This window comes from Takifugu flavidus, chromosome 5, assembly GCF_003711565.1.
Source record: "Takifugu flavidus isolate HTHZ2018 chromosome 5, ASM371156v2, whole genome shotgun sequence".
In the NCBI taxonomy this organism is placed as follows: domain Eukaryota; kingdom Metazoa; phylum Chordata; class Actinopteri; order Tetraodontiformes; family Tetraodontidae; genus Takifugu; species Takifugu flavidus.
Window position 1 is genome coordinate 2,240,089 of NC_079524.1, and position 18,429 is coordinate 2,258,517.

An 18,429-nucleotide genomic window follows, 5' to 3' on the forward strand; every position below is an offset into this window, starting at 1 on the left:
CTGTCATGCTTGTACCATCTTCAACAATTGGTAAAGTTGTTGGTTTCTCTGTGCTGAACAGTGAAGATGCTGTTGATACCGTAGAATATTTGAATGAAGTATCAGTCACTTCTTCTCCTGAACTCTCTTCATCAACTGATGGGAAAAAAGTTCTTATCTCAGCAGTTGGTTCTACTTTTTCTGTCTTAGTTGTGGTTGTAATTTTACTGTCAGTTATTGTTGTTGTTGTTGTTGTTGATGATGATGATGATGACGATGATGATGATGATGATGATGGATCTTCAGTGGTGGACACTGGAGGAACTGATGGAGGAACTGATGGCTGCTCTGAAAGTGGAAGTTTCATCTTATCCAGATCAAGAGTGTCTGTGGTTCCAGTTGGTATCAAGCCTGATTTTTCAGTGATGTCAACAGAAGGTCCAAAAGTTACAGAAGAAGACTGATTCAGCAAATCTTGGACTTGTTCACCTGAACCATCTTCAGATGTAAAGAGCTGCAGGGTTTCATCAGTTCCAGGAGAAACTGAGGCCTTCTCTGTCATGCTTGTACCATCCTCAATAATTGGTAAAGCTGTTGGTTTCTCTGTGCTGAACAGTGAAGATGCTGTTGATACCGTAGAATATTTGAATGAAGTATCAGTTGCTTCTTCTCCTGAGCTCTCTTCTGTGGATTTTAATCCTGCTGGTTCTTCTTCAGCCGTGCTGGTGGTTTCCTCTTTGTCCACTGATATTAATGATGGTTCCTCTGTACTGTACAGTGATGATGCCACAGTAAAACTGTGATGGACTGAAGATTTGGCTGTTGTCACCACATTGTGTTCATCAATAACTGGCAATGCTGTTGGTTTCTCTGTGCTGAACAGTGAAGATGCTGTTGATGCTGTTGAATATTTCAGGGAAATCTCAGTAGCTTCTTCTCCTGAACTCTCTTCATCAACTGATGGGAAATATGTTCTTATCTCAGCAGTTGTTTCTAGATTCTCTGTCTTACTTGTGGTGGCAATTTTACTGTCAATTGTTGTGTTGTTGTTGTTGATGATGATGATGATGATGATGATGATGATGATGATGATATGATGATGATGATGATGATGATGATGGAACTTCAGTGGTGGACACTGGAGGAACTGATGGAGGAACTGATGGCTGCTCTGAAAGTGGAAGTTTCATCTTCTCCAGATCAAGAGTGTCTGTGGTTCCAGTTGGTATCAGGCCTGATTTTTCAGTGATGTCAACAGAGGGTGCAAAGGTTACAGAAGAAGATTGAGTCAGCAAATCTTGGACCTGTTCACCTGAACCATCTTCAGATGTAAAGAGCTGCAGTGTTTCATCAATTTCAGGAGAAACTGAGGTCTTCTCTGTCATGCTTGTACCATCTTCAACAATTGGTAAAGTTGTTGGTTTCTCTGTGCTGAACAGTGAAGATGCCGTTGATACCGTAGAATATTTGAATGAAGTATCAGTCACTTCTTCTCCTGAACTCTCTTCATCAACTGATGGGAAAAAAGTTCTTATCTCAGCAGTTGGTTCTACTTTTTCTGTCTTAGTTGTGGTTGTAATTTTACTGTCAGTTATTGTTGTTGTTGTTGTTGTTGTTGTTGTTGATGATGATGATGATGATGATGGCGATGATGATGATGATGATGATGATGATGATGATGATGATGATGATGATGATGATGATGGATCTTCAGTGGTGGACACTGGAGGAACTGATGGAGGAACTGATGGCTGCTCTGAAAGTGGAAGTTTCATCTTATCCAGATCAAGAGTGTCTGTGGTTCCAGTTGGTATCAGGCCTGATTTTTCAGTGATGTCAACAGAGGGTGCAAAGGTCACAATAGAAGACTGATTCAGCAAACCTTGGACTTGTTCACCTGAACCATCTTCAGATGTAAAGAGCTGCAGTGTTTCATCAGCTTGAGGTGAAACTGAGGTCTTCTCTGTCATGCTTGTACCATCTTCAATAATTGGTAATCCAGTTGGTTTCTCTGTGCTGAACAGTGAAGATGCTGTTGATACCGTAGAATATTTGAATGAAGTATCAGTCACTTCTTCTCCTGAACTCTCTTCATCAACTGATGGGAAAAAAGTTCTTATCTCAGCAGATGGTTCTACTTTTTCTGTCTTACTTGTGGTTGCAATTTTACTGTCAGTTATTGTTGTTGATGATGATAATGATGGATCTTCAGTCATGGACAGTGATGATACTGATGGACCTGCAGGCTCTGATGTAACACTCATTTCTTTGTCATGTAATGATTCCACTGATGGCGTATTAGTGGATGACAAGGAGGAGACTGTTGTTCCCAAAATCAAAGTCTCTCCAATCACATCAACACTGCTGACAGGAGAACTTTCAGTTTGACTGGAGCTTGACATTGAGGATGTTTCTGGTTTAAATGTTGATCTACTGAGAGAAGGAAGAGACTCAACCATCGAAGACTCATTGCTGATCACATCATCCTCAAAGTGTGAAACAGATGATGATGTTCCAGCATCCACACTTGGAGAAACTGTCACTGAGCTAGAAATGCTCTCTGCTGACGCTGGAGGAACTGATGGCTGCTCTGAAAGGGGAAGCTTCATCTTATCCAGATCAAGAGTGTCTGTGGTTCCAGTTGGTATCAAGCCAGATTTTTCAGTGATGTCAACAGAAGGTGCAAAGGTCACAGAAGAAGACTGAGTCAGCAAATCCTGGACCTGTTCACCTGAACCATCTTCAGATGTAAAGAGCTGCAGGGTTTCATCAGTTTCAGGAGAAACTGAGGCCTTCTCTGTCATGCTTGTACCATCCTCAAAAATTGGTAAAGCTGTTGGTTTCTCTGTGCTAAACAGTGAAGATGCTGTTGACACCGTAGAATAATTGAATGTAGTATTACTAGCTTCTTCTCCTGAGCTCTCTTCTGTGGATTTTAATCCTGCTGGTTCTTCTTCAGCCGTGCTGGTGGTTTCCTCTTTGTCCACTGATATTGATGATGGTTCCTCTGTACTGTACAGTGATGATGCCACAGTAAAACTGTGATGGACTGAAGATTTGGCTGTTGTCACCACATTGTGTTCATCAATAACTGGCAATGCAGTTGGTTTCTCTGTGCTAAACAGTGAAGATGCTGTTGATGCTGTTGAATATTTCAGGGAAATCTCAGTAGCTTCTTCTCCTGTACTCTGTTTATCAACTGATGGGAAAAATGTTCTTATCTCAGCAGTTGTTTCTAGATTCTCTGTCTTACTTGTGGTGGCAATTTTACTGTCAATTGTTGTTGTTGTTGTTGATGATGATGATGATGATGATGATGATGATGATGATGATGATGATGATGATGATGATGATGATGATGATGATGGAACTTCAGTGGTGGACACTGGAGGAACTGATGGAGGAACTGATGGCTGCTCTGAAAGTGGAAGCGTCATCTTCTCCAGATCAAGAGTGTCTGTGGTTCCAGTTGGTATCAGGCCTGATTTTTCAGTGATGTCAACAGAGGGTGCAAAGGTTACAGAAGAAGATTGAGTCAGCAAATCTTGGACTTGTTCACCTGAACCATCTTCAGATGTAAAGAGCTGCAGTGTTTCATCAGATTGAGGAGAAACTGAGGCCTTCTCTGTCATGCTTGTACCATCTTCAATAATTGGTAATCCAGTTGGTTTCTCTGTGCTGAACAGTGAAGATGCTGTTGATACCGTAGAATATTTGAATGAAGTATCAGTCACTTCTTCTCCTGAACTCTCTTCATCAACTGATGGGAAAAAAGTTCTTATCTCAGCAGTTGGTTCTACTTTTTCTGTCTTAGTTGTAGTTGTAATTTTACTGTCAGTTATTGTTGTTTTTGTTGATGATGATGATGATGATGATGATGATGATGATGATGATGATGATGATGATGATGATGGATCTTCAGTGGTGGACACTGGAGGAACTGATGGAGGAACTGATGGCTGCTCTGAAAGTGGAAGTTTCATCTTATCCAGATCAAGAGTGTCTTTGGTTCCAGTTGGTATCAGGCCTGATTTTTCAGCGATGTCAACAGAGGGTGCAAAGGTCAAAATAGAAGACTGATTCAGCAAACCTTGGACTTGTTCACCTGAACCATCTTCAGATGTAAAGAGCTGCAGGGTTTCATCAGTTCCAGGAGAAACTGAGGTCTTCTCTGTCATGCTTGTACCATCTTCAATAATTGGTAAAGCTGTTGGTTTCTCTGTGCTGAACAGTGAAGATGCTGTTGATACCGTAGAATATTTGAATGAAGTATCAGCAGCTTCTTCTCCTGAACTCTCTTTTTCTGTGCTGAACAGTGAAGAGTTTTTTAATGTAGTTACTTCCTTTGGTTTCATCGTTGTGTTTACATCTTCCTTGTACGTTCCCGATAATGTTGTCTCCGATGTTAGAAATAGTTTTCCAGCCTGAATGGTGGTTGGCACTGGTTCTTGACGATCAGACGATTTCAGTGTCTCATTCCTGTCTGAGGTTTTTGCTGTTGTCGTAAAGAGAACGGGTGCAGTTTCAGGTTTCAAGGTAGAAGGACTAAAGGAAGGAATTGGCGCCAATTTTGTACTTCCAATGATGTGTTTATCCTGCAGATGTGAGCGTGGGGATGTGAGTGGAATTCCTGTTCTTGGAGCAGTTGTGCTAGCCAGAGGTGAATCAACCTTTTTAGTTGAAGAGATTAGTCTTTCTGTATGGCTCATAGCTGGAAGCTCTTTTCCAGTGGCTGGCATTTCGGTTGTCTTTCCAGTTAAATTTAGGGTCGCACTTGCATCGGTTGCATGAGATGTTGCCACTTTTGGAGACTCAGATGCTGGGGGCAGGGTGGTTGACAAGATCAGCAGGTCACCAGTAGAATTAACACTGATGTCTTCAGATCGTTCAATGTCAGTCGTCACAGATGGCAGTGTTGACATTCCAGGGATCTCTGTTGATCCACTGAAAGAAGGAAGGGATTCCACAAGTCTAGGTTTAATGCTGATATTATCTATAGAGTCTGTGACAGTGGACGCTGGAACACTGTCGAAGATTTTGGGGACTGAGCTTGTTTGGAAACCTAATGTTTCACCTGCTGGAGATGGCAGCTTTGTGATATCTTGAACTCTCGATGTTGTAACAGGCAACGTTATTTTTGGCACATCGGTGCTGGTGGCAGAAGGTTTGTCAGTCTGAGAGCGCGTGCCCTGAGGCTGATCACCTGAGCCATCTTCCCATGCTATGGTGTTAATTGTACTTTGCACTGTCTTCGATTTATCAGTCTGTACTGAGAAGGAAATGTCTTTTTGTGTAACTGGCAGTGATGCTGGCTTCTCAGTACTAAACAGCGAGGAAGCCGTGGAAGCTATTGGACTGCTAGGGCTCTGGCCTTCTGTTCGGGGTTTGTATGATTCTCTAACCGATGTCAAGTCTGTGCTCAATACCGAAGATCCAGTGGTTGCCATCAAGATTTCATTTGATTCTCCGGTCAAATGGGTGGTCCTTTCTCCAGACCTCTCTGAATCCTTGGTCAAGAGAACTGATGCCGTCTGGAGTTCCTCTTCAGTGCCTGACAATGTCATTGTTGTCCCGGTGCTCGAAGGAAGGGGAACAGTAGAGATGTTATGGGACTGGTCCTCCAAGTCCGGTTCCTCAACGGAAGTCGTGTTATCCGTAATGGGAGACACCGAGGGCTGTGCTGTCCGAACAGCAGCTTCCGTAAATTCAGATTTTGTGGGCAGATTTTCTGATTCGATGAAGGATGGGGTCACAATCAAGTCTGTCATTTTGAGTTTTGTTGCATTCATGTTGTCTGTTACAGAAGGTAGTGTGACACCAGGGGTATTACTGCTATCGGTGCTTGCAGAAAGCACTGAGGAGGACGTCGCGTTCATACCAATATCTGTCGAAACAGCGGTTCCTAACGGCATAGATTCTGGTTTGATTCCTTCTGTAGTGTGACCAGGAGAAATTGTCTGGAGTTCAGAATGCATCTCACTTGTGGGGTTCAAATCTGAGCCTATATGATCTTCAGGTCTCTCATGAGATGAGTGACCAGTGGCAGCTTGGTCTGTTACAACAACAGGTGTTTGGGTCACCGGTGATACGCTCTGTGTTAGTAAATTACAAAAATAATCAGTGAACGTCTCAACTTTGGTCTTAATCATTTCAATCGTTCCGTGTAAGGAAGAAGAAACAAGAGTTGTTGTCTGATCGGGTTCCAACTCTTTGCCTGTTTCTGTGCCTGCTGGTTGCCCTGTTATCCCGCCCTCCGCTACTGGACCAGTTGCTTGTGAACTTGAAGGCAAACTTGCAGTTCCTGCAGAGGCGCCTGGTATCTGGCTGGATGTCAACATGTTTATGGCGTCAAGGCCTGAACCATCCTCTTCTCCTGTTATAAATTCTGAACTGATCCTGACCTCTGTAGCCCCTCCCTGGTTTATTATTTTAGCCGTTGAAGCTGAAGTACTGCTGCCAACCTCCAAGGCTAAAGTTGTCTCAGTCTCATGGGCCTGTGCAGAAGTAGCTGGACTTGTAAATATCGGGTCAGCCCTTGGGTCATCTTTCCCTCCCTCCACGTCTTGAGTGGAGCTCTGTGAGTCAGTAGACGTTGATGTAACCATTTTCCCATCAACACCATTGTCAGATGGGGTGGACACTTGTAAGTCTAATGTGGTCTGAGTGCTGTGATCAGCAGCTGCAGTAACAGATGTGCTCTCTGCGTCTTCTGTGGTTTCGGTTTTATCACTGTGATGACCTGCTTCCTTTGTCTGTGTTACTGCTGAGTTACTTTTCACATACGACAGAGTAAACTGTGACTCGCCAACTACTCGTTCTTGGGCAGAGGAGCTGGTGGTGGATTCCTCCGACCTCGTTTGGGATTCTGCAGCTGTTTCGGTGACAGTTTTGACATCGAGCCCTCTTATTGTTGCATCTGAACCACGTTCAGGTTGTGTTGTTTTAGACAGAGCAACATCCTCTGTGGTAAATGTAAAGATAGTAGTCACCTTGTTGATGTCAAAAGGTTTGTGGGAAGGTGATTCAAGTCTAGTGATTACCTCAGGCTCATTGTTTTCAACATTTGGAATCTCTCTAGAGGTTTCTGTCACTGTGGTTTCTGTAACTGTGGCTTCTGTGGCTCTGTGGTCAGGGAGGGTAGATGAACTGAAATCAGTGTCACCTTTCTCCCTCAGCATGGTCACATTTGTCACAATCTGGGTACCTTTGGCTTCCCTTTCTTCTGGGCTCTGTGGCTCCAGTGTAATCTCATATTTGTCATTTTCAAAGCCAACAGTTGGAGTGACGGTTACAGTGGCTTTGGAGAAAGGGTCTGGCTTTATGCCTGACAAGGTGGACTCACCATCAGGGTGTTCAGAAACAGCTGATATGCCAGGATCCTGGGAACCTGGTGGCTCTAGAGTCTGGTCAGCTGTTGAGAAAATAACAACAGTTTAATTGTAGACAAGCTAAAATCATGAGCAGAAAAAGAGTAAAGAACATCAGATTAGTGTTTGATCCCCTAAAATATAAAAGTAATATTTCCAAATTTGCTAACAGCTTAATATGATGTACACAAAAGGCAAGTTGTGGAATATTTAGAGGAAGTGACCCAACTAGTAACTGACACAGGGCTGGACTTTATTGTCCATTTCAAAGAAGCACATATTGACGAATAATTACAAAGTAAATGGTTCAAAATCATTAAATAATTTTGGGTGTTTTTTGATACTTGCTGAAGAAAAAGCCTCTGAAATTGTTTCTCAAAAAGTACAAAAAAGAGGATTTAAGTGGCTACACAACAAGCAGTTCAAAGAAATCTGTAACACTGTGGCTATTTTTGCCTTCTGTAACATAACAAAAGGCATTTAAATCTGCTATCAGCATGATTCTGCCTTTAATAAAGCTAGTTTGAGGACATCATTCCAGGAAACTACAGTCTTTCTCTTCTGGAAATCATCAGATTCTGAGATGAATCATTTCACACTGATGCCAACAAATACAGTCTAGAGTTGTTTGCATGTACTTAATGGGACTTTTGAGCTTTTTGTAATCATTAAAAAATATGTGCAGGGCAGGAGGGTAAAAGAACAGAGTCGCGCTTAATCCTAAAATGAAAACCTGGGTCCTGTTGGACTGTGCTTGTCTCTCTCTTTGCTCCTTTCCCCCCTGAGTGTCCCACAAATGGTGATTGAGAAAGATTATTGGTTGCAAACAAGAACACCTGCAGCAGCTCGGCGCTGCAGAATGACACCTGTGTACAACAAAGACCAGGCCTGGGAACTGAAGCATCCACGCAACGATCCAAAGCACAGCTGGACCTCCAGAGACAACATTAAACACAAACACCTAAAATAAATACTCGATAAACGGAAAATATTACAATCGCCATTGTCGTTGTTACACAACGTACAACATCACTGGCTCCTCTACTCAAGTACAACTTAAAGAAATCTGTTTGTGTGTTAAACTGCAACATTTATGGTTATCGGGTTTTAGTTGTCTTGCTTCATTTGAACATTTCATAAACAGTCCTGAAGTAAGTGGGCAGACGTGGCACTATTTAACATCCTAAAATTGTGCAACTGCTGAGAAGCCCGAGAACGCCATTCTCCCTGTGCCACAGGATTTTCCAAAAGCCTTTCCCACATGTGCTGGGAGAGCAGGAGGAGACCTGGAGCATCTCAGATGACCACATCACATGATGAAGAGGTAATCGTCACTGGAAACATTCACTTTTGGTCAAACGCCTTCCAGCTGTGCTCAACGAGAGACTTTACATTAGGGGTGACCTCACTTTTTATGATGTGCCCAGTCTACCCAGCAGCTGTTAGAACCAGACTAACTTTTACTGAGCTTCTTCATGTAGCTACACTGAACATGCTGCATACATGAGCCTGGCGGCAAACTTCAGATTTACTCAATACTAAAAGGCCAAACCAAACTCAATGGTACATTTTCAATTTCCAGCTCTTCCACTGACGAGAGCAGAAGTTATTCAAATACTACAGCGATAGCAAAAATTGTAATAATCCATGTAGGTGACCTGAAGGTTTTCATGAAGCTGTTTTATTTGTCTTACCTGCTTGCTGTAAGAGCGTGGCAGCGGTCACTTGGCTGGACTGTTGGCTTCTGTTCGTGTGTGTGACCGCTGCAGTTGGCGGCCTGGTGGTGCGACCTGCAGCCGAAGCCATGGATGTAAAGAACTCCGGGTCAATCTCTGTCCTCGCGTCAGTCTGCGTCAGGGTGTCGCCGCTGTGCACCGTTAACCGAGCGGTGGACTCATCAAAGACCTGAACGCCTGCCGATGCTGTTTCGTCTTCGGTCAGCTCTCCGCTGTCAGGCAGGATGGCGGCCACAGCTGCTGTCTGCAGGTTCTGCGCGTGACCCGTGGTTTGGGCCGTGGTGCTGGTCGGCTCTGGTGGTTCTGTAGTAGTGACCTGGGCTTCACCGCCAGGCTGAGTGTTGCGCATGTACGTGGTTTCAGTGGGAGCGACTGTTGTCGTATCCGGATGGACACTGTCTGTCGTCGAGACGTCCCGTTCCAGTGGCTGAGTCGGCGGGAGGGCCTCAACACCGAAATGGGTCTCGATCTCATCAGCACCAACGTCGTATACACTCGTGGGCATTGATTCGGAGGAGCTGAACACTTCCTCCACATTCACTTCAGTTGTTTCTGTTGGGTTGTCAGGGAGGTCAGAGGTCGTCGCCGCAGCGATCCCAGGAACCAGAATGGTTTCCTCAGTCTTCCCCTCAGCAAACATTGGCTCAGTGATGAGAGAGGGGTCTAGCATGGGAATGTCTGGCTGGATTGTGTTGATCTTGATCACCGAGAGGTCTTCTTGTTCCTCGATGGGCCCTGGCTCTAGGACGCTGTTAAAGTCCAGAAGCTCATCATGGTCCTCTTTGATGGTGGGTGCCACTGTTGTGATTAACTCTTCCTTCTGGCCTGCTTGAGTTGGACGCGGGGGAGCCATACTGGTAGAGAACATAGATGTGGCCTCTGTAGGATCTAAAGCTTCTGGGGATTCTTTTGTTTCAGTGTCAGATGTCGACAGAGTAGAGGGGGCATTGTCCCACACTAAAGGATTTATGCTAGACGAGCCCATGGCGGTGGTGGCCACTTCAACAACAGAAACATCTACAATGGATGTCTGTTTGATCACCGTTTTCCCTCCTAAAAACAACATTAGCACAAATTAGCCTATGATTCTTTCTTACTTCATCAATAGATTTCATTGTAACACTATTTCCATATTAGGGAGGAAACAGAACATCTGTTAAAATTCTTAGCCAATAAGCTGAATCACACAAGGTTACACTGTGCTGGCCACAAAGTGTAGTCACAAGTCATTATACTGCACATCTGAAATAGCACAATTTGAATATTGTCTACCTCAGTTTAAGAAATCTTAAAGTAAATACCTCAAGTACGTACATAATCTAAATAATAATACAATCTAGTTGATAATTATGATTATGAGTCCATTTTATCGTGCTGAGTTTGTCGCATGCGCCAGAGAAAATAAGGTTAGTTGTGTTTTCTGCATAATGCCACAGTGTTCCCACACCCAACGATAAGGTCTGTTTAAAACTTTAAACCTAAACTTTGCCTGATATGCAGATAAGGGTTCCCAGAAACAGGATTTATATAAACTTTTAGCTATCTAGTGTTTTAGGCTGGTTAAAACTGCCCGGCTGTCCTCATCTTCTAGCATACTAAGCCCATGCAGCCACTGGGAACTTGTCTGCTGTTTCGCCTCTGCCAAATATCCATTCAAGAACAGTTTTATTCTCTTTGCTTCACCTCTGTCTCGCTGCCTTCCCATGCTGTGCTCCTTCTGTTACATTCGAGCTTTCTTCACTGGCACAGATTATATAAAGCCAGCTGTTGACCATTAAGTCCTCAGCTTCTTTATACATGAAACCATCTCTGATGTGAGGCACATTTTTCCTCCACCAAGAAAAGGGTCCTGTCCCATCAGGGCACTTCTGCTCTGACAACAGTCTATTAACTCGACCCTTGCCAGCGGAGCTCTTTGCCTTTAGGTGCACTTATGTCGTCTTCTGCCAAATCCAAATCACAAATCACGGAATTTTTCCTTCTCCGTCACTGGGAAGCACGCAGATTTACATATTTCACTTTTGTGGCATTTTCTTGGTGTGGGAAAGCAGGAAATGATGGAGCGAGTTCCACTGAACAAGGGTCCTTGAACGCCACTTAAAGAGGGGGTGTAAATACAAACAGGGCGAGAGGGCTGACATGGAATAAGAAGAGCAGGAGGTGATGGTGACCTGTTTACCTGCCCTCTGAACTCTCATGGGGACTTATCACTGCGAGAGTTAGCTTTGCTCGCGGCCATTAAATGGCCCGGCAGGGCCCGGCTTATCTGTCTAACCTCACATTCGGAAAGATGGAAAGGCCAGGTCAAAGGTCGCCAAGGATGACTGAATTTAGCAGTCCAGCAGTAGCTTTGTCCATTATCTAAACGTCTACCCTGATAAGTACAAGTGAGAATGACAGAGGGCAAAAGCCTGACAGCGGAAATAAGATGAGAAAGGTGAAAAGGAGGAAGAGAGTGAGACTGAAAAGGCTGACAGGTGTGGTATTAGCCACTTTTTCTGCTAGTCTCAGTTTTGCCTGAGGGGTGTTGATTAGTTAAGAAGGCTAACCTGGGTCTGCAAACTCCCAGTGAACCGTAAGGTGTCACTTTTGTCTTGCTCCATTTTAACATTCTTAAACTGTAATCCTGGTTTGCAACAGTGTCTCGCTCTGCTCATAACTTATATCCTACTATAAATGTCTGAAAGTATCAACAGTTTACAGCCACGGCTGATGAATTCTGCTCTTCCCAACACCTCCATTACTCAGATTATTCAGCGTAATCTGTTATGACAGAAGCAACAATTGATGCGGCAACCGCTGAATGGGATTTTATATTATATCAAAAAATGATGGTGCCATATTAAACAGCATTGGAGGACACGGCCTGGTTTAGTTTGTTTCAGTCGTGAAGCTGTGTGAGAACCAGCCCTTCACTGGTCCAGCTGGAAGTAATAAAGATAAAAATATTTACACGTGCGACTGTCTGGAGCAAAGGATTGATCATTAATCTCACTATTAGGATAAGAACAGACATGCCCATTGTTTTTAAAGACAACAGTTTACCGCTACGGGTAACTTTAATGGTGTCGTGTGCAGGTAAGAGTTTATTTCTTTGAGAGGACTTACCTTTAAAACAATAAGCTCCCAGCATTGTGGCTGGTTCTGGAAAGCCGGTTTGGTTTTTAAAACGGTACATGGTCCTGACTCCGAGCAGACCTCCCCCACACTGCATCTTCGGCACGGCGACGGGGTGCCGAGCACTGCCGTCGGACAGCCAGCCGTAGTCACACCTGTCCAAACCGAGGCGCCAGGCAGCGTGGAGCTGCCCCGGGTTTGCCAGCACAGCGTTTTCCTTCAGACACTCTTTACTGGCTTCTTCAAAAGTCATCTTGTGTCTGACGGGTGAATAATACACTTTACCTGAAATACGCCCCCCGCCCAAGAAAAAAGGATGAATAAAGGCAACAAATTGTGACGACACTACGTACATCAGATGTGACACAAGCTATTTCAGGAAAACGTACTGTTACTTGATCGTTTACACTTAAATTAAATTAGATGTAATCGGGCAATCATTGATTTCTGAATCAGTCTGGAGCCGCCGACCTAAAACTGCTGACAGCTGACACAGGGCTCAGACCCAAAACTCCCACCTTTTAGATTTAAAACAACAGCAGCTCTTTCACACAAGTGGGATAGTAATGCTGACAATGTAGCCTATCAGAGGGATCTAAACGCTAAAGAACCCTCTGCAGAGTTCGATTTGTTAGCAATGAGTGATTTTATAATGGAAAAAAAACTATTATAGACAAGCTGCTAAATTCCGGGTCATCTCGACACCATCATGATCACGTCTTTATGCTGTGACTTTTAGGAAGAGAAGTCGCTCTGTGGACCTAACGGCGTCATTAAAAGCTCACATAACCTTTTAAATATACAGTCTTATAAGCAATAAAAGTCATTTGGTTTGGCACCATCTAAATTCCAAGGTGTTGTTACTCCTAAAAGAGGGCATTGCAGTGCATCGGAATGATACAGAGGACTAGAAAGGCCTCATTTTGTGGGGAAATTACCATCAAGTTTGTCTATGTAGCAGTAAACATCATAGGTGTCTGTGAGTTTCCGTTTCCCATATGTCCTAATGCCAGGTTTGCTCTGTAGGTTGCCATAGCAGCCCTTTCTTGGCCTTGTGATTGGGTACCTTTAAAATCAGACAAACAAAGAGATGTTTGTGTACCCCAACATTGACGATCATTTCTGTAAAGGAATAACTGTGGTATTAAACCGCAGCTCACCCGACTATCTGCTCAGCCAGCCAGCCGGCATCACACTGATCAAATCCGTCCTCGTAGGCGGCTTTCAGCTGCTCAAAGGTAGCAATGGTTGCTCCAATATCTTGGCACGTTTGGACCGCCCCCTGGTAGTCCAAGTTGTACCTGCTGGCGTTTGTCCGGTAGTGAAACACCACACCTGTCAAAAAATACAAAATAAAAAATGGATCACATTATGGATCACGCTAAGCAGTAGATCAATTGGAATTTCAGATTCCTTCATAAATCTTCTTGCAATAAATCCCGCGGTTCGGGCTCTGTAATTCACAGCATTTTTACAACGCAGCGTTACACATTTGACCACACGGTGACGGAAAGGAAAAGAAAGAACAGCGACTGACGGAGTTCTAAGACACTCTTTGTTCTGCCCATAACCTGTGGAGGAGCAGCTGTATTTTGGGCAGTGCTGAATTTGGTGTGGACAGACACCCAGAATCTGTGTCACATCTAAAACGAGCCCAAATGAACACTGTGGTGAGGCCGTGTAACTACTAGGTAGCCGCTGCTACCAAATTAAGCAGAAAGGCGCCTTAAACTGCATCTTGGTGGCTGACATTCAGTCACGTATCTTTCACAGACGCCCTGTCACGTACCGCTGACATCAAGGTCAACTGTATCCCGGGTGTCCTCGATGCCGTACATGACCTCACAGCGATACGTTCCTGTGTCGCTGGCACGTAGCTTGACCATTGTCAGCGTTGCGTCGCCGACATCTTCGGGGTGGCTGGGCACAGACACGCGGCTCCTGTAGCTGGGGCCGATTTTGATGACTCCGTTCTGTGCCACCAGCACGGTGGTTTCTACGTGCCGCTCTATTTTGGTCCATTTGATCCGCAGGTATTCTCTGGTGTGGATGGTTCCATTGGGACTGATGGCTGGTGCTGAAGTGGGAATCGCAGAGAAGAAGCAGGGAAGATTCACCTTCCCCGAGAGGGACCCAGTGACCGGCCTGATGATTGATAGAGAGCTGGAGTCTGCGTGGGAAAAAGAGAAAAGTGCTCGGTATTTTCTTAATTTATGCGCCTCTGTATTTTCTGTTTCTTCATCACTGCACTTTGTTGCTCCATGTTCTTCCACTTTACAAATACAAATCGGGTGTGTTTACACTGGTTCTACAGATGCAGGTAAACACCATAAACTGGCCGAACCCATTTACATCGTCGGGGTGGAATGGCTGCTGCGAACGGGCTGGGAACAACAAAAATTGCATCATGACTCGAAAATAGTTCTTGGAAAGTTAAACCTCATCCTTGGGTGTGGGAATAAAACTGAGTGCTGTGTAGCTGCAGCATGAAGATATTACAGCAGTGTTACACAGATACAGTGTGTTTATTGTTAGGAAATTAATTTTAACACGAGAAGCAATTAAATACAAGATACTAATGAGTATATATGGGTGATTTTCATCTTTACGTGAGCATTTTTTTTCATAAAGAGCTCTTGAGTTTGGGTTATAACCCAACAACTGATGAAGCAGGTGACGTCTACCATCTTTATTGAAGTACCGTACCTGGATTTAATGCCTATGATTCAGATATTAGCTGCAGTTCCCCAGCACAGTCACAGCCACCCCAGTTGGAGCATTTCACTCCAGTGCTGACTGTGTCAGACAGGATGTCAGACTGAAATGAATTGTAACAAGCTGAATCATGCTTGCTTGTTTGGGTTTTTTTTCTGTTTTATCAGTGTGTGAGTGTGTGTGGTGGTAGTTGGAGTGGTTGCAGAGAACAATGTGAAAAATGCTGTGGAAACAGTGATGAGACAGCCCTGAGGCATGATTCTGTTGCAGCAGAGGTCCTTATTAGGATGGGGGGCTGAGACCAGCTGTTCTTTTCCAGACTGGGAGTCCAGTCTAATTGAAAGGTGTGTATTCACATCCAGATCCAGCATGGGGGGGGGGGGCAGTGGTGATGATGACAAAGGAAAAGGGGAGTGATGGGAAGAGGGAGGGACAGAGGGGGAGGAGTGACCCAGAGAAAGAGTCGGGACTCCTTCGGTCCCTACCTGTGGCAGCAGCAGCTTCACAGAGCCAGAACAACCACCAGATGTGCTTGATATTCGGTATCATCTGTGGGGGGAAACAAAGGTGCATCTTGAAAGAACGCGTGCAAACAATGACATTTTCCTTTCCTACGCTTTGTTAAACGCAGTCATGTTTCTGGGGTGATAATCCTTCTACTGTTCTGCACAGCCAATGAGAAAAAGGCCTCTGAATGAGATTTCATCATGGACCAATTTTAGAAGGTCCCGCTTTTCATTTCTTTTTTTCTTAAACTGCAATATAAACCACCAATAAATTAACAGAAGGGGGTATTTTTTAAAAGGAGCCACGTTTATATTTTAGTGAAATTCGTGGGTGGCGGGGTTGAGAGGAGAAGCTTCCTGACTTGCTCGAAACTCCATATTTCTTGGAGAAACGAGCAACGAGCCCACCGGCCTCATTTCCATGCCGCTGTGTAAACACAAGCTCTGGGTGGCAGCGGGGGGAGGCAGCAAACGCTCCTCCAATAAAAGGGACTCGAACATGATCTGACAGCTGGCGGTGACCAACAATCTCAATCAAACCCCGACAGCATATCAGTGTGGGAATCGGTGAAATGAATGACACCGAGTCTTTCCAGAGGCGAGACGCGCCCTGATGGAAACCGACTCCAAGTCCGGGAGAACACAAGCAAGACGAGTTCAAAGTGATCTAAGTTCAATTTAAATGGTCCCTAAAGTGAGTAAATTTAGTTTAACGGGTAGCAACACATGCTGCCCGCGGCGGTTCGATGTCATAGAGGCTGTCATATTGTGAGGAATTGAGTTCCATTTTTTCATTATTATTATTTCCATCCCAGTAACAGCTGTTTCTTATGCATGCTGGGCAGAAATCATGACGCACTGGACCTGGTAATTGTTCATGAATGCGATTCTCATTAACTGTGGTACAGCGGCCAACCTGGGGATTTGTACGTGGCTCACCCAGGAACACACGGGTTAACTGAGGACAGCATCGCATCTCTACACGCGTCGGACCGAGATCATTTACATGGCAAAAGATAAAAACGTTTGAACCTCAGCATAAACTATCCTGTGAAGAACCAGCAAGAAATAAATAATAGCGTCTTTTAGTTCGTTTAGTTTAGAAGAAGTGCCAGGTGGAACACTGCAAGACTGGGACTTAACTCTTTAAGTAAACATCAGTAATACTCACGTTTAGGTTTGTTTTACTCCATAAAATGTGCAAATGTTGGTTCTTTCTTAAATCCTCTTGGTCCCAGTGCGCAGCAGGCGTGCGTAAAAAGCGCCGAAAAGCGTGGAGTCCTCTGCGACTGCCTCTTCTCTGTGATGCTACAGAGACGCGCGGCTCTGGCTGATCCTGCTTCTGGACAGAGCCACTCAGCCCGTGGACCGCTGACAAACAGCAAGTTTAATTTTGCTGAACGCACACTGTTATTTCGTCCTTTTGAGAGAGGAGGAGTGTTCATCCAAAAAAAAGTGAATGAGACACCTTAGGTAGGAGGGGATGGGGTAGGTGGGGTGGACCAAATTCGACGCCGTGCCTGAGGTGTTGGTGTCATCCAATCCGACTGATCCGATCTGTCGTGGAATGCCACTTGAAGTGTGGATTTACGCAAATCAATCAAACAATCAATCATTTAAACGCCGAGAGAATTGAGAAGTTAAAAATAAATTGTTAATAAATCATTTCATTCGCCCGGAAGTTAATCCAGAATTATGCAGTTATTTCAGGTGCATCCAACATGTCCTTTGCTTAAATTTAAACTGTATGAACACCTAATTGTGATAACGACGCTGGCATGCGGACAGCGCGCCGCCGCTCAAGTGTGCGCAATGGAAACGGGTGGTGCAGAGGCAGACACGTCCCGTTGAGTCACGACAAGGATGTTCCAAAAACACATTTCTGTCAGACCTGTGGAAGCAGTTTCTCTCTTCCAGCCCAGTGAGACTGTCAGACAGCCCCTGCGCTCCCAGATGAACGCTGAATTGTTAATGTATTCACTTAAACGCATCTCCGTGAAGGCTGATACGATCCAACAGAGGTCAACAGCTTCTGTCCTGGCTTTCCCACATGGGGGACAGGCTGACCCTCACTCTATCACAGGTCTCTCTTATTTAGGCTACTCTAAAGAGGAGCACTTAGCTAAGATCTTATCATTTTACTGCTTCTCTTTACATTCATTTTAAAAGAAAACTGTTTCCCTCCATGGAAGCAGATTTCCCTGACAGATCCCTCAGTCTGTGCATTTATGGATGATCATATATGACTTGATGACGAGGAGCCTGGCTGATGAATTATTGCAGTTAGAGGTCACGTTATTTAGGCTTTCAGCAACACTCAAACCATGTGTGAGAAGGAGCACAGGTGATGATCCTCCAAGAGAGAAGGTTGCCCTCATAGCCCCCGGCACTTGTCCACAGTCCTCCATTTGCCATACCTGTGTGCACTCTAATCATCGCAGCTTCGCGGCAGTTTGCCCCTGCACAGCTTTCTCTGCAAAGAAAGAGGGTGGGGGAGCGTTTCAGCATCTGATTCGATTTCAGAAGACAAAATGTGGGGAAAATAAAACGACACAAACATTTGCTCGGCATTAGTGGTCCGTTGGGAATCTGGTTACACGGAGGAAACAAACGGTCACTTATGAGACCCCCGATGAAAACCAGTTGCAATGGAAAACTAATTTCAGCATTTGAAGACATAACCTGCCCGAGAGCTGAACCTGACCCGTTTGTGGGCAAAAGAACCTCAGCAAGGTTAACAAGTAGGTTTTAGTTACAGGAATCGCTCCTCTTTTACTGCCTCACCTTCTTAACTGAGTTGCTGTTAAAAGTTAAAAGCTGTGAGTCATTTAATGCTGTGTAAACTGTCTGTACTGTATGTGTAACCATGGAAGTCATGTTGCCTTTCAGCACCCATAAATCAGCAAGTCCAGGAGCCGATCAAAAAGCGTTTGATCCTTGGGATCTGCTGTGTGGGCCCCAAAATGACCCACATATCACATGACCTATAAAGGTGCTCTACCTCCGGCC

General features: G+C 44.5%; 1 protein-coding gene across 1 annotated transcript; it reads right to left on the reverse strand.

Annotated features, from left to right (window-relative positions):
- Positions 1-1,010: 1,010 nt before the first annotated feature.
- LOC130525441 (mucin-2-like) lies at positions 1,011-17,848 on the reverse strand. Its single transcript, XM_057032229.1, has 8 exons — positions 16,592-17,848; positions 15,400-15,463; positions 13,989-14,369; positions 13,360-13,534; positions 13,138-13,265; positions 12,191-12,484; positions 9,041-10,135; positions 1,011-7,390 (listed from the first exon to the last, which is right to left on the reverse strand). The coding sequence occupies exons 2-8, from the start codon at positions 15,461-15,463 to the stop codon at positions 1,011-1,013; spliced, it is 8,517 nt and encodes a 2,838-aa protein (XP_056888209.1). The 5' UTR covers positions 16,592-17,848.
- Positions 17,849-18,429: the final 581 nt, after the last annotated feature.